The 17,300-nt window shown below is 36.3% G+C and overlaps 1 protein-coding gene across 1 annotated transcript in view; it reads left to right on the top strand.

Moving 5' to 3' along the window:
- The window catches only part of HSF5 (heat shock transcription factor family member 5), a 21,634-nt gene extending 8,537 nt beyond the window's left edge, over window positions 1-13,097 (top strand). Inside the window, exons 3-5 of the mRNA XM_014529979.1 lie at window positions 2,258-2,779; window positions 4,037-4,214; window positions 10,828-13,097. Of these exons, the coding sequence (XP_014385465.1) occupies window positions 2,258-2,779; window positions 4,037-4,214; window positions 10,828-10,898 (771 nt within the window). The 3' untranslated portion in view covers window positions 10,899-13,097. The remainder of the gene's footprint in view (window positions 1-2,257; window positions 2,780-4,036; window positions 4,215-10,827) is intronic.
- The last annotated feature ends 4,203 nt before the right edge of the window (window positions 13,098-17,300 follow it).

The raw sequence follows: 17,300 nt of genomic DNA, 5'->3' as shown, positions 1-17,300 counted from the left end.
ACCTGTCAGAATGGCTATCATCAACAAATCAACAAATGACAAGTGCTGGCGAGGATGTGGAGAAAAAGAAACCCTCGTGCACTGCTGGTGGGAATGCAGACTGGTGCAGCCACTGTGGAGAACAGTATGGAGTTTCCTCAAAAAACTAAAAATGGAACTCCCATTTGACCCAGTGATCCCACTTCTAGGAATATATCCCAAGAAGCCAGAAACACCAATCAGAAAGGATATATGCACCCCTATGTTCGTAGCAGCACAATTCATCATAGCTAAGATTTGGAAACAGCCTAAGTGTCCATCAGCAGATGAGTGGATAATTACTTTTTTTTTAAGGAGAAAAGAAAAATGATATTAAAAAACGAGAAATTTAAGTGGTGGTCCTTCAGCCTCCAAGTTGTAAACCATTACAATATACTGACCATTCGTGTACTCTCACCAATACCTACAGTCCAACTTATGCACTTATTTCCAAAATGACATCTGAAATCCTTTCCCTTTCTTTCCCTTTAAAAATTTTGTTTACTTCAATTAGTTTCTCATTATTTATTATGAAACAGTTGTTTTAGATTGCTATTTCTAGATAAGATTAAATTCTGTGCTTTGTATTTTAAGCTGTAATTGCTTAAAGATTGGAATTATGTGTTTGCCTTTGATATTATGTAGCCAAAATAGCTTCCATTCTTAAGAGAATATCTTACTAGTGGCATTCCAAAAGAACATTCCTTTTTTTTTAAAAAAAAAAGTCTACATGGGGTGTCAAATTATAGTTAGATTGTTGTTTGGAGAGTATAGAAGTGGATCAGGGGACTTAGTTGGACATTTAAAAAAATAGTCTTTTTTGTTTTTTAATATATTTTTATTGATTTCAGAAAGGAAGGGGGGAGAGAAAGAGAAAGAGAGATTGAGAGTGTGTGCGCAACATCAATGATGACAGAGAATCATTAATTGGCTATCTCCTGCACACCACTGGGGATCGAGCCCACAACCTGGGCATGTGCCCTGACTGGGAATTGAACCATGACCTCCTGCTTCATAGGTCAACACTCAACCACTGAACCACATGGGCCAGGCTTAGTTGGACATTTTTAATGGCAGATATCATCAATCATGATAGTCCAATCTATTTATCTTTACTAGAAGGACCTATCTGTCACACAAAATGGATGCTCTTATTTGTGGATCCAGAACCCTCTCCCTGAATCATACTGGTGATATTCTAACAATGTTCATATCTTGATTATGTTTGTCTTAAATAATTTAAAACATCTTTAAAGACTTTTTCTTACTACAGGACAATGCAAGTTTATTATAGGAAAATAAAGATAAGTAGACATAAAATTAAACAATTAAATTTACATTATTTGGCATTAGTGTTCTTTAAATTATTGACAGTCTTTTTAGTGTATTTGGCAACATGGACACACTACATGTTTTATTTAATCATAACTCTTCTGTATTTTAGGTTTATAATCTGAGATAATCAAATTTTTATTGAATGCCTGTTCTGTGCAAAGCTCTACATTTGGCAACATCAATTCATTACATTTTATTTAATCATTACTTTTCAGTATTTTATATCATAGCTTGAGATCATTTATCACCAAACATGTAATTGAATGCCTACTCTGTGCAAAATACAATGTATAAGAGAATACATCTTAAAGATCAATCTAGAAGTGACAGCTATTTTTAAATCTATTGTTTTATTATTAAAAAATAATCTCAGGAACCAAAGGCCAGTCGATATTCCATCCATTTTTTTCTCAGATCATTTGGAACAATACCTCCCCCTGAATCTATAGAAGCCTTGGTAGACTTGTGAGCATCTTGTGTTTGAAATTTCCTTACTACATTCCTATAGTAGTATATGATAGATACAAATATATAATAGATACAAGTGATGTTTTTGTCTGCCAGCCTATATGGAAGAACTTGATATATAGACATTTTATCAGCAAATTAAGTTTTGGGGTACTATAGCCTTTTGATTTTGTATATTTTAGCCCTGAAAATGATTGATCCATTCCAGTATTAAACTTAGTATAGTGGTTGACACATAATAGTTGCTAAGTAAATGTTGAAAATAGAATTGAGGCTATCACTGCTGAAAAGTTGATTAGTGTTCAAGTTTTTTTAAAATAAGCTTTAAGTTTAATCTATTTATGTTTAGCATTCATCAGTCTATATGCTGTTTCTTTCCTCCTTAACCTCATATTTGAATTTTCTATCCAAACAGTCCTATTTTCTCTTTTCCCAGAATCCTCCAATGCCATCCTCCTATCCAGTTGAGTTTCTGCCTTCTAATTGGCCTTGTGGTACTACTGATGAAAATAAAAAGACAGAAGTAAACCTAGAGGCTGTTTTTCGGATCTTAGATGAATTGCATTCCTCCCCTAAATTGGAGATGGTAAAGGTGGAGCCTGTTGAGAATCAGTGCCCAACATCTCAGTCTAACAGAGGCCAACATATCCTAGCTAATTCAAGCAATAACAATCCATCTTCCACAAGTCAGGCTAGCCAGCTGGAGCCACTTACTCCTGTAGGTTCAGATATTACATCTTTTGTGGTCGGAACAGAACAAGCAATTACCTGCTCTCTACCACAGTCACCTGAGTACATGTATACCATCCACACAGCTCAGCCTGTTGAAAATACTACAATGCAGGAATCTGCAGCCATCCAACAAGCTCATGTCAAACTGAAGGAGCATCTAAGTCATAATCCATCTCCACCTTCAGTAGTATTTGTGCAGGAAGGGCTACCGTTCAGCCCACACCAGGTAAGGGGAAAAGAAGAAGTGCTAATAAAGCTTAAGTACCTAGTTTACTTGCTGTTCTAGTGGAGAGTTTGTTCAGATTTTATTTGGGTTGTGCTTTCTAGAAGGATCCTGCCCCAGTGGTTCTGCACAAAAGATTCAGAAAGAAGTAACCTTAACTCGCAGGCCTCTTCTCACGATGTTGTGGTCTGAAGTCAACCTCTAGACAGCCAGTCTGACTGAGCACTGTGGTTTAAGACTTATTTACATGTTAAAAGCATTCCTTGAGTTTTGCTTCCTATCTTGATTTGGATGGACTAGGTATGCTTGGCTGATTAAATTCCACTACTCAGAAGGGATGGTTTATCTGACAGATAATATCAGGACTTCCTACCATTTGTAGCATGGAAATAAAGAGATGGTAAATCTTTTTATACTTTCTTACAGCATTACTGAATTCTAATTGACTTGTGAGTACTCTGTTTGAACTTCCTTACTAATATCGGCATTCCTAAAGCAGAACTCTGACTCTAGTTTGACAGACATATTCTCAAGGTAGAGGCTAATTCTTTATTGCTGCTAGTTTTTGACCAGAAAATGAGTAAACTTCAATTCTAAATAAAAGTACATATATTTAAAATCCGTTTTTAGAATTAACTTAATAAGCTTTATTGCATTATATAGTTCTATTTTAAAATAAATTCATAAAGAAATAGAGTATTAAAAAAACACACGAAATAGAGTATTTCAGAATTCGGTCACCTTGACAAAGGGATTTGACATTCCAACGAAAACTTAGGAGCTCCAAGAAAGAAACTCATATCTCATAAGCAGGACAGATCTAGATTTCATAGGGACTAAGAGCCTGTTTAAGACAAAGAATACAGAATTAGGAGAATAAAGTGTCCTCACTGATAATCCAACAGGGTTATGCCTATGGCCACTGCAGTATAACCAACCGAGGGGCAACCTGATGAAAGGGATGCTAGACTGGAAAAAGATAACTTTAACCAATTGTAAATTTTTGCGTGAATTTTACCAAAAAAAAAAAATTAATAAGTTTCGTATAAGTAAATGTTTTGGTTCCACATACATTTTAACAGTCTGTGTATAGGGAAATATACATTTTACTACTGAATATTCAGATTAAATCAACAAAATCAAAGGTAATATCATTCATAAGGATGTTTACAAGTACATTTGTTGGGTCATGTTTCTATAATAGAACTCCTCTGATAATTTGATAGAAATTCAGAATAATGAGTGGGTTTAATATTTTAGGTGGATGCCAGTATAAAATGCCAGACCAATCCACCTGAGAATATCTTGCCTTCAGAACAGATGGGATTCCTTATTTCAGAGATGGGGCCTGCTAGCAAGCCTAGTAAAGACACAGATTTATCCACTCCAGTCAGATACAGGGAGCGAAGAAGCAGCTCACAGCAAGGAAAGTCCCCTGGTAAGGATTATTGTGCTCTAGAATGTTAGAAGTAGAACCATGGTGTAGAATTAATATATGAACAACAATTTTTCTGGATCTTTATTATTTATTAATTGTATTTTACTTATCACATTGCTACTTTACATAGCTGTAATTTTAACTATTTTTCTTAATTATCCTTGTAAAGTATGTAAAAGTTTTTTTTTTAGAATATTTCATGTAAGAATTTGAGCTTTCAAAAAGATAGTACATATTAAGTAAAAGCAAAGGAATTTGGGTTATTTAACTTGGAGAAGGCAAGGATGAAAGGTGATTCATAATTGCTTCTGATTCCATAGACTTTGTAATTATAGTTGTGCTTGTTCTCTTATTAACAGGCTTAAATATGGCAGGAAAGTGTTTAAATTATGGCAGGAAAAAATTAGATGGAACATTAAAAACATTATCCTGAGCATATTATAAAGATAGTATAAAGTATGGCTCTATCAGTGGGATTGCTTCTCCTGCAGTTTGTAGGAGCCCAGAATTAATTATTGTTTTAGGCAGAAAAGTTGTGAAATATTGGCAATATTATGACATCTGATTACATTTTCATTTTAATTGGGTCAGGGAACTGCCAAACTGTTGTTGTTTTTTGTAACAGCTGACCCATTTTACCTTCCCAACAACAATATACAAGCTTCCCATTGTTCCACATCCTCTCTAACACTTGTTATTTTCCACTTTTTATTATTGTAGCCATCCTGGTGGGTATGAAGTGCTTTCTCATTGTGGTTTTGATTGTATTTCCTAATGGCTAACCATATTGAGCATCTTCTCATGTGCTTGTTGACCATTTGGAGAAAGGATAATTTTTTGACAACTATTATACCAATATTCTATTTGATGAAATCTTCTCCTGTTTTGGTTAAATTTCTCTTGAGTATAGCAGTTGGTAAACTATGCCCCATAGACCAAGTCTAGCATGTGCCTGTTTTTATGTGGCCTGCATGATAAGTATGGTTTTTACCTTTTAAATGGTTGGGGGGAAATCAAAAGAAGAATATTTTACGACACACACACACATGATATGGAATTCAAATTTCAGTGTTCATAAATAAAGTTTAATTGGAACACACAGCCGCAGGCATTCATTTGCATATTATCTATGGCTGTTTTTACACCACAGTAGCAGAGTTGAGCAGTTGCAATAGAGGCCAGCCATATGGCCCACAAAACCTAAAATATTTAATATCTAGCTCATTACAGAAAAAGTTTGCTTGTCTGTATCTTGTTCTGTTCAGGCTGCTATAACAAAAATACCATAGAGTAGGTGACTTATAAACAACAGAAATTTATTTCTCACAGTTCTGGAGGCTGGGAAGTCTAAGATTAAGGCACCAACAGATTCATTGTCTGGCAAGGGCCCTGTTCATGGTTCATAGATGGCCACCCTCTTACTGTGTCCGTTCATGGCAGAAGGGACAAGGGAGCTCTCTGGGATTTCTTTTATAAGGGTACTAATCTCATTTATAAGGGCTCCACCCTCATGCCCTAATTACTTCCCAAAGGAACCATCTTCTAACACCATCACATTGGGGGTTATGTTTCAACGTATAAATTGGGCATTCAGTTTATTGCACCTTGTATTAGAAAGTCTTTGTGCTTAGCTTCTGATCTTTTCACAGCCCTGATCATTGATGACCAGAGAAGCCCTTAAGAGAGTAAGAAGGTACTTGTGGAGAGGGTTCACAATGGACTAGTATTCAGTTTAGTTCTTGTAGATGCCCAAATGTTTTTTATTGCCATAGCTGGTTTGGCTCAGTGGATAGAGTGTCAGGCTGTCTGAAGGGTCCCAGGTTTGATTCTGGTCAAAGGCTCATACCTCAGTTGTAGGCTCGATCCCCAGCCCTGGTCGGGTGTGTGCGAGAGGCAACCAATCGCTGTGTCTCTCTCACATCCATGTTTCTCTCTGTCTCTCCCCCTCCCTTTCACTCTCTCTAAAAAACAAACAAACAAACAAACAAAAACAATGGAGAAAACATCCTCAGGTGAGGATTAACTGAAAAACCAAAACCACAAAACCACAAATGTTTTTTATTTTGATAGATACTGAACTCCAAAGATAAATGATTAAATGATAAGAACCAAATATAAAATTTCAACTGTCACTATCATTAAGAGTAATGATAGTAGTGGAGCTTCAATAAGGTTCCAGCTCTCACCCTGGCTGGGTAACTCAGTTGATTAGAATGTAGTCCCTATATCAGTGATGGCGAACCTATGACATGCGTGTCAGAGGTGACACGCGAACTCATTTTTTTGGTTGATTTTTCTTTGTTAAATGGCATTTAAATATATAAAATAAATATCAAAAATATAAATCTTTGTTTTACTATGGTTGCAAATATCAAAAAATTTCTATATGTGACACGGCACCAGAGTTAAGTTAGGGTTTTTCAAAATGCTGACACGCCGAGATCAAAAGGTTCGCCATCACTGCCCTATATGCCAAGGTTGCAGGTTCAACCAATGAATGCATAAAGAAGTGGAACAACAAATCAGTGTTTCTCCCTTCCTTGCTCTCTAAAATTAAAATAAACAAACAAACAAATAAATAAATAAAGGTTCCAGCTCTCATAATACATTATATTTTTAAGAAACCACCTTCAAGACTTCTTTGGCTCCAAATTCTGCTACTCCTTCTACCATTAAATGTGGGAATGTCATTATGTTGCTCAGTATCCTGTTGAACAGGAGCATTCTGTATTCCAGAACTTATCAGAGCCCTTCTATAACTGACCTATTTTGAAAATCTGCTCTGTTTAGGGTAGGGGCATCTCCTCATACTTCAAGATTTCTTTGAATCTTTTTTAATAAGTGACTTCAATGAGATTTGTATCCACATGTTGATCTCAATAGATATGCATTTTGTTAAAAGGAGGTTGTTAATCAGGCATTGCCATGCTTTTGAGCACATTTAGACTTAAGGAAATAACTTATGGATTAAAAATACCAAGAGTTAAATCAAATTAGACTCAATCATGTACCTCCAATTTCTATAATGATATTACCCTAAACTGAATATACCCAAATAGTAATCTTATTGTGGAAGCTACACTGTCCTATATTTTGATGGGATATTTATAGTTAAGGGAAACTGAATGTTTAAGAGTTCAGTTCATTCCTGAAGAAAGGAATTTTGTGCCTGTTGGATTATGGGTGAAATTTCATTAAAGTAATAGCCCCAAGACCCTGGAGAGTGCTTGCAATAAGAATGAACGTTCCCAGCCCTAACCGGTTTGGCTCAGTGGATAGAGCGTCAGCCTGTGGACTGAAAGGTCCCAGGTTCGATTCCGGTCAAGGGCATGTACCTTGGTTGCGGGGACATCCCCAGTAGGGGGTGTGCAGGAGGCAGCTGATCGATGTTTCTCTCTCATCGATGTTTCTAACTCTCTATCCCTCTCCCTTCCTCTCTCTGTAAAAAATCAATAAAATATATTTAAAAAAAAGAATTAACATTCCCAAATAAATACAGTGCCCTTGTCCCTCAAGGCCTTTCAGCTCTCAAACCAACGAAGGTGCTGTGATTCCCAAATACTTACCTTCTCTGATGAGTATGCAAGGTTCTCTTCTGAATGAAGTCATATAAACCTCTATTAGCACCAGGCTGGTGTATGTCTTTTTGTATTTTTATTGGTCTATAGATTCTAACTCCTTTGTTAATTAAGGAAACTCACTTTAATAAAATTATTGTTTAGATGCTTGTTATTAGAAGCTGTGTGCCAAATGCTACTTTAAAGCCAAGCATTAAGATTAAGAGGGTTTGTTGCTCACACTAATTTACATAACTCACTTCAAGGCTGTTATAGAGCCTTATATCTACTGTTATTTTAAACATGCCTATCTGTGATATGCTCTTGTCCATAATTTGAACCTATCAGTATAATAGAGTCTTAAGTAGTTAAATAAATGACATTTGTTCACTGAGAAAAAGAATAGAGTTTGTTGCTTTTGTCCTTCAGCCTCCCACTGCATAGTTGCTTTAATAGTATTTACCTTTGTCATGATCAAGAATTACTGCTCTGCTTTCAAAGTTGGGTTACAATGGGGTCTATTCATATTCCAAAATCTTATGTTAGTATTTTCCATTACGATATGGCCCGTCCTTTTTGTCTGATATGGAGCTGAGGTGTTCAGAGAATGATCATAAGTAGGTGTTTCTCTTTCTACATCTTTTGGTCAGCTTTCAAAAGATGTCACTCTGGCTAGTTGGAGCACCATCCTGTCCACTGAAGGGTCGTGGATTTGAGTCCCAGTCGAGACACATACCCAAGGTTGAGGGTTTGATCCCCGTGCAGGGCGCATATATGAGGCAATTGATCAATGTTTATCTCTCACATTGATGTTTCTCTCTCCCTTACTCTCTCTCAAAATCAATGAAAGCATGACCTCAGGTGAGGATTAAAAAAAAAAAAAATCCTGATACCTAGGTTGCACTTTATACCAACTAAATTAGAATGTATGGGGTAGGAGCCATGAGCATCAGTATTGTTTTTAAGGATTGCAATGTGCAGCAAGGTTTAGAAACCACTGACTTTACTTGTTAGCCATATAGCTTAATGGTTCTTTCCCTGAGTATCTATTTACTCCTCCGTATTAATTAGATGACCTTATAGTAGTGAATTTTAGTTACTTGAAAAAAAGATGTGATATATATGTATATTAGTACCATTATCATTATTTAGACTGTAAAGAAGCCATTTTGTGGTAAGATATACATAATATACAATTTACCATTTTAACCATTTTTATGTGTACATTTCAGTTGCATTAAGTACATTCACATTGTTGTACTACCATTAGCATCTCCAGATCTTTTTTGTGGGACTGGTTTTCAAACTGAAACTCTGGATCCATTGCACAGTAACTCCCTTCTCTGCAGCTCCTGTCAACTACCATTCTACTTTCTGTCTCTATAAATTCGACGACTCCTGGTACTTCATATAAGTGTAATCACATAGTATTTGACCTTCTGTGACTGATTTATTTCAATTAGTGTAATGTCTTCAAGGTTCATTCATGTTGTAGCATGTGTTAGAATTCTCTTTCTATTTGAAGCTGAATAATATTCCATTGCATGTATGTGCTACGTGCAATATATGCAGTGGATTATTATTGTTTAACCATTCATTTGTTGATGGGCAGTTGGATTGCTTCCACCTTTTGACTATTGTGAATCATGCTGCCATGATCATGGATGTGCAAGAAGCCAATTTACCATTAAACCGATGGTCTATTCTTCCTCTGTAAGATACTCATCTGGATAAATTGCTTGCTCTTTATGGATTGATTATAGGTGGACTTCACTAGATGAGCGAGTGCCTGCCCCTAGTGACTGGTTTTTTTTTTTACAAAATATGGCAAAAATTATGTACTATTTCAGATGCTTTCTAGATTTTTGGAGATGGTAGTAGAATTATTTTATTGAATCCGCTCTCTCACTCAGGCTGTGGATTAATCCCACAGAGGCTGTGTTCTACAAACATAGTGACAAAAGTCTCTGTTTGTCCAGAATGAAATAAAGGATTTGTGCTGTTTGGTTTTAGTTTAACTATAAAATGCCACTAGGGCAAAATTGTAAGCTTCAAAACCAACCTAAAAAGGCTCCCTAGCCATGTTATGAGTTTATAAGTTTGAATCTAGAAGTCTCATTAGCATCCTTTTATTTCTGTCTGTTACTCACATAAGCCATTTAGTCTACGTCTATACATGGTCTTAGCTTTTTGTGTTATACAGCCTTGTACCTGAGCTGAAAGCTTAGTTTTTTACCTTTTTAAAATTTCTTATTTATTTATTTGTAATTATTATTTTTTAATTGATTTCAGAGAGGAAGGGAAAGGGAAAGAGAGATGGGAACATCAATGATGAGAGAGAATCATTGATCAGCTGCCTCCTGCACGTCCCCCACTGGGGACTGAGCCCACAAATCACTCATGTGCCCTTGACCAGAATCGAACCCGGGACCCATTAATCTGCAGGCCAATGCTCTATCCACTGAGCCAAACCGACTAGGGCACTTCTTTTCATTCTTAATGAACCAACTATTCTTTGCCTCCTGACCTCTGTCAGGAGGGTATGTTTTTTTTTTTTTTTTAACAGACAAGTTCAGATAGATGTTTTTATAAGAGATCAGCTATGTTAGTCAATAAGTGAAAAACTGAGGGGGCATGCAACTTGGAAAAGTAGTGATTACCTATTTTAATATTGTATTTCTGAAGGTATTACTTTTTCATATTCCCACAACCCACCCACCTATTCTTATAGCATCAAAAAAATGAATTTTCATGTCTATTTTTCAATTGATCCCTTTGACACTTAACTTTTCACTTAGAATTAAAGGCATTTTAAATGAAAAAAGGCTTGGCCACTTCACTAAAGGGATAGAAATTTTAAACTTTGTTGGTCTTGTTGGGTTAACAAATGGGCTGCATCTGTGTGCTTTAGAGGTACAGGGATGCCCTTACATGGAGAATCTGATAAGATAATGATTTAAGACACATAAGCAACTTGTTCTTCTTGTCTGAAGACTTGTCTATTGAACCCTGCAGTCTGAGAGGCTAAGAGTAAGTAAACAAACCTTTCTTTCTAGATCTTCATCTGCTGGTGGATGTGGCCTGCAAGCAAGAGCACTTTCCAAAGGAGGAAGAATTAAAAGAGTGAGGCATGGATGACACGTGACATTGTGCACTAGCTGTAGCTGGAAGCAGACTAGCCTTGCACATGACACACTGTTGGGATTTTTTCAGTTCTGTTAAGGAAAAATATATTTTTGTTTTGTTAATTGAGAATTTGGTTAATTGGAAATTTGGTATTTATTACAACTGTTCAGTTCAGATTATTTACCTTGACAAACTACTAAACATCTAGCAGCCATTTTTTTGTTTGTTTTTTGCTGCTCGGATCCCTTTCAAATGAAAAGTCCTGGCCTTCTGTTACAATCAAGAAGCATCTAAAAACTGCTGCATCTATGGTACTGGAGGATAATGTGTGTGTGGATGTGTGCTGGTTTGTTATCTTGCCCCTCTCAAATTATGGTCAGCACAACTCCAGTGGGGACTTCATTCTATCTGTTTCAAGTCACAGTGTGATTCTTTTAGAGACGTTTGTGTGAGACACAAAGGCATGTAAGGTCACCAAGACCGCAGGTCTAAATGGTTCAGGAATTCCAGGGAAGAAACTCTGGGAAAGAGCTGATTTTCTAAGTGATTAACTAGGAAATGCTCTTAACTTTCTAACCCAGCATTCTGTTTCAAGAGCAAGGCATCCGGACTTGGACCATCCATCACACTTAACAGCTTCTAATTATTTTATATTTATGGGAGCATTCTTCTATTTTCATATCTTTCTTTAATTTTAAATGGTACATTATTATAAATGATAAGGTTTTGTTAATATATCACTTATTTAAATGTCTCCTAAAGAAAAGTATTCAACTGGTTTAGAATATTTATAAATGCTGGTAGATTTTTAACGTTTTAAAGCTTTATATTTTTATTAATATTTCAAGATAGAAGGATAAAGGATGCATGTGTAATATTTTTACTTTGAGGGGGAAATGTGCAATGTGCGCACAAAAACATTAAGAGATTTAACACAGTGCTTTCTTATTTTAGATTTTCTTACATCCAGTAAGTATAAATTATCATCTATATAAGATATTGTGTGCAAATTTTGGGAGAAACTGATTAGAAGTCAGTTAATAGAAGCTTTACCGCTGATATTTTTAATAGTTTATGTTTGTTTTAAGCTTCTGAGAGAATTTTGGATAGTGGGATATATTATAATATTTTTATCTTGTCCCCTCTGTAGGATTCTAGATTCGAGTAGGATTGTGGGACTGGTTTTTAATAGACTAGGTATCTTGGTTGTCCACTTTCTGTGGTTGATCCCACAATTGTTCATCCAAGGACAGCAGGAAACTTTCTGATTTAACGTCTTTGAAATTCACTAGAACTTTCTTACGAATTCTGCTTTAGTTTTCCTAATAAGCACTGCAGAAACAAAAGGAAAGGCTAGGAATATGAAAGTAATTAAAAAGAAAACGCACTTGGTGATATGGTAAGAGTACTGTGTTAACATTGTGGGTATAACAATTCATTAAATTGCATTGTGCCTTCCCAATGATGTCAAACCCTAGAAGTGTTACAGAGATAGTAGGTTTTTGTTTGTTTGTTTTTAGAGGATGAGCTCTGTATGGTGACTCAGTTTGATATGAAAGTAGGTTCTGAAAAGTAATCTATTTGGTCCATCTGATTCTACAAGTTGATATCTATGTAATGGGCATTTATTCAACTTTATTAGCAAGGTTTAAAAGATGAACAGATTATCAAGACTCCTACATCTTTTGGCCAGACTCTGTCTTTTGGCAGAGTATGTGAAGAGGAGACCCAATTTCTAAATGAAGGAAGTTTGCTTTTTCTCTGTCATGTTGAAAAGCCAATATACCGTGGTGATATTTCTTCCCTTAAATATGCCTTTCTTAGCTTTGTATATGTTGAAGGAAATAATATCTTTTGAGGAACATGTGTCAAGTAGGAACCTTGGCATGGATTTGGTTTCAGTGGTTTTAAGGCTTAATAAAATGAAATGTTTTTATCAGCTTTCCAAACTTTTTTCTGTATATGAATACAACAGACCAAGGAGCTAGATCTCCCACTGTCCTCACATGCCTGCTGCCTATCAACTAAAGCTATCATCACAGACTTCGGTAAAATGGAAAAAGATAAAATAAAATCTTTGTGTGAATTAGGCAGTAGGGTCTGGCACATACTAAAAAGGTTCCTGACTAGCACCTCAGTGTTTCAGCACCTTTAGCATGATAAATTTCAATCAGTCAACAATAAAGTGAGCGTTTCAACTTGACTTGTGTCTTGATTGTTTTTACAATTGGTGATTATTAGAAACCTCAGTCATTATGATTTTTAATCATAATAATAAAGTTCAAAAGAGAATGTACTCTTTTTTAAAGAATCTAACTTTTTCAGAAAATGTGTACTGGCTCTTTAATTTTTAAATTTGCACTTGAATAGAGATTTTTAAAATTCCATTAAGGATAAGGACAATTCTTTTTAAAAAAAATATTTTTTATTGATTTCAGAGAGGAAGGGAGAGAAAGAGATAGAAACATCAATGATGATGAGAGAATCATTGATTGGCTGCCTCCTGCATGCCCCCCACTAGGGATGGAGCCTGAAACCTGGGCATGTGCCCTGACTGAGAATTGAACTGTGACCTCCTGGTTCATAGGTTGACGCTCAACCACTGAGACATGCCAGCCAGGCAAGGATAAGGACAATTCTTGGCCATGTTTTTAGAAACCTAGTTTTTTGGAAGAGGATGTATGGTCTTCAGTAACTGTAATCCATCCAGATGTGAAAGTAGATCCCGAGGGATGACTTGTGAGACTAGGTGGTAGATGTCAGGGAGGTGGGCGGTTCACCACCACAGTGATGGCATCTCTGTGAAGGTTGTGGTATGTCAACCCCTGAGAGATAACTCCAAAACTTTAAAGCCAAAGAATAAGTTATATTGCTTGTCAATTTTGGTGACATAAATACAGTATATCAGTGAACTAAATCACATAGAGCTGTTTGGTTTGATCCGGAGTATCTCAGCGTACCCAGGCTCATGATACATATTATCATCATTCCAAGATCTTGGAGTTTCCTTAAAAGAGGGCAACCACATTTATATTTTTTTCTTCTTTCAACTAAATGTATGTCTGAACTCTTAGGCTTGATTTTCTTAATTCCGTTGTAAGATTCAAGTAGGAATAAGTTAGGCAAAGCCCATTAGTAGCTTCCTTTTTGTTTAGTTAACTTTCAATATAATTTGACATATGTCATATATAGTAATGTTTAATTTGCATTATTTATGCTTTACTATTACATGGCATACATAAAATAAAAATATTAAACCATAACAGACTTTATTTTGTATTTTTAAAGTTTTCATGTATAATACACAAAAGCAAAAAAGTTTATCTTTAAAAATATCAAGTATCACATCCATAGTCTAGTCCAGTGGTCGGCAAACTGCGGCTCACGAGCCACATGCGGCTCTTTGGCCCCTTTAGTGTGGCTCTTCCACAAAATACCACATGCGGGCGCGCATGTACAGTGAGATTGAAACTTCGTGGCCCATGCGCAGAAGTCGGTATTTTGTGGAAGAGCCACACTCAAGGGGCCAAAGAGCCACATGTGGCTCGCGAGCCGCAGTTTGCCGACCACTGGTCTGGTCCTAATTATAATTACTTCTTAAAGCAACATTTGTCTTTTTTTTTACAAATACAGCAGCAGGTGGTAAGACCTAAAGTCTCAAACACATTGCTTACAGTTCATAATACAAACAAATGTATATGTCTCAAATCATATTTTAGGCAGTTTAACTTAAAATGCATAGACAATTACATACATTAAATTTATTTTTAAGTCAATGAAAAAAAATAACACCAAGAAAAAAAAAATACAGAAAATCTTTATAGAGCACAAATAAATCAAGTTTACTTAATGGCAACAAATCAGTATCTGCTAATCAATGACAGACAGTGAAAGTGCCTTCATCCAGGGGAAAGTAAAGAGGAAAAACATCCCATTACTTTGCATGCTTGAAAAGTTATACTGACAAGACTATAATCTTGGGAAACATTAACTTCTTACTTTAAAAGAATAAAAGAAGGTATAGCATACTTTGCTCTTTAAAATGCCCAAAGGCTGGTCTATAATCACCAGTAGGAATACCAAAATATGTTGACGTAGGTTAAACTAATAATGGGCACACTGATGAATTCTGTAATGCCACCCCTAGACTGGGACCCCCTCAAGGACAGGCATTCTCTTTCATCTCTGTATCTCTGCATCTGGCAAAGCATTTGGATCACAGACATTTAAGTGCCTGTTTCTCAGAAATAGAGAAGATTGCCAGAAGATTGCATGGTATTTCTTTAATACTGAATATTTTATTGGTAGTTTTTATTTTACTTGGCAGAATTCTGAAAATAAACAATGTCTTCATACTAAATATTGCTCTATTAGGATTAAACGAGTCTTCCTTGAAACACCCACCACTTTCTATGCATAGGGCAGTGTGATTTGTCTGAATTTAACCTTCTGCTTTTCAAAAACGTTAATAAAGGAACTGGAGAAGAGGACCATGGGAGAGCTCAAGGAGATTAAACAGCAAGGGCCAGTTTGGCTTGAGCTCTCCAAGATGACAGAGTAGCCAGACTATGATCTGGAGACCTTTGTGAACAAGGCGGAGCCTGCCCTGGCCCAGCAAGCCAAGCACTTCTCAGCTCTGCAGCTGGAAGAGCAGGCCAGTAAACAAATAGGCAGCAAGAAATGGCCCCAGTGGTGACTGCAAATACAGATGTTTGGTTTAAAAAAAAGTCTTGAGGGAAGGCAGGGAAGGGTGAGTGGGTGGGAAGAGATAAATTGATGAACTTGTATGCATATATGCATAACCCGTGGACACGGGCAATAGGGTGGTGAAGGCCTGATGTAGGGGTCAGGGGAGGGCTAGGAGAAGTCAATGGGGAAGAAGGAGGGCATATATAATACTTTCAACAAAGATTTTTTTTAAAGTAAAGTAAAAGACCAATAAAAATATTTAAAAAAATTTTTAAAGTCTTGTCTGCTGCTGCATAATCAATATATAGCTTTAAACAAAACAGGGCTGAGGAATCAGAGCTGCAAGCAGCCATCCTCAAGCATGAAAAAGTGTCAGGCCAAATCCAGTAAAAACAAGCCAAGATACTAAATTTAAGGTGTCTTGGATTCTTGAGAACTGAATGTGTGAATATAAGATCTATAGTTTAATTTTTTGTTGTCATTTTTTAGGTTCAACATTTCAAAGTCTAACATTCAAATTCCAGAAACACTATTCTTAAACACATCTCTACTATCTCCATCAAATTTACTTTAAAATTCTTGTTCTTAAAAGTCCAAATGCCAGTGTATTCCAAACTTCACATTCCCTTAAGATTAACAAGTAGTCGTCCATAATCTTAGCCTAGCATGACTTACTTTTTAAAGCAAATTATTCCCTTGTAAAGAGAAAATAAATCTCTTTAGATGCTTCCCCCACTGAAACTTCTGATTTTATTTAAACTCCATCCTGTACCTAAAAATACTTTTTGCCCAGAGTACCCTCAAGAATTGAGACACCTCTCCCAGGACTTGAGAAAGGATGCTCTAAAGAATTACAAATATAAAAGCAAATTCTGTTCTCTTTGATTTTCATTAAAACATTTTTTTAAATCCCCAAATATCAGTTGGAAAGTCCTTAGAAAGCAAAGGTTAAAATAGCAGTACTGTCTGCTCTAACCGGTTTGGCTCAGTGGATAGAGCGTCGGCCTGGGGACTGAAGGGTCCCAGGTTCGATTCCCGTCAAGGGCATGTACCTTGGTTGCGGGCACATCCCAGGAGGGGGCGTGCAGGAGGCAGCTGATCCGATGTTTCTCTCTCATCGATGTTTCTAACTCTCTATCCCTCTGCCTTCCTCTCTGTAAAAAATCAATAAAATATATTTTTAAAAAAATAGCAGTACTGTCTAGGGCAGTATGGGTCACTAGCAAAGTTAATATACATATTGGGAATAGTAATTCCAAATCTTGTGTTCATGTCCTTCAAATCCTTTAACAAAAGATTTTCTCCAATAACAAATGGGCTCCTCAATTACAGACTTCCAAACTTGCTACCTCTTCTTCTTTTAGTCAAACATCCTTTTTAGTGTTACATTAATTATTGCATCTAAGGCCAGAGTAGTCAACTTAATCTACTGCAGGACAACCAAAATAAGCATAAGGAGAGATATCTTTGCTGCCATCTTACTTTTCCTCATTTTATGCCTCCAGTTAGCTGACATGATACTGACTGATTATTTAAGATATGACACTTTCTAAGGCTACCTGCCTTGTGAATTGGAGGCTACCTTGACAACAGGCTCCCAAAGTGTTGTACAGGTGTATATAGCTGCCACCTGGCCTTGCAAGGAAGTGAAAGATAAAAAGACCATTGGTGCCACTATGTAAGAAATGTCTAACAACATTCACCAGCCTGAAAA

The sequence above is a fragment of the Myotis brandtii genome, unplaced genomic scaffold (genome assembly GCF_000412655.1).
Source record: "Myotis brandtii unplaced genomic scaffold, ASM41265v1 scaffold1170, whole genome shotgun sequence".
In the NCBI taxonomy this organism is placed as follows: domain Eukaryota; kingdom Metazoa; phylum Chordata; class Mammalia; order Chiroptera; family Vespertilionidae; genus Myotis; species Myotis brandtii.
The sequence above is the reverse complement of the archived record's forward strand: the minus strand, read 5'-3'. Positions and strand labels throughout refer to the sequence as shown.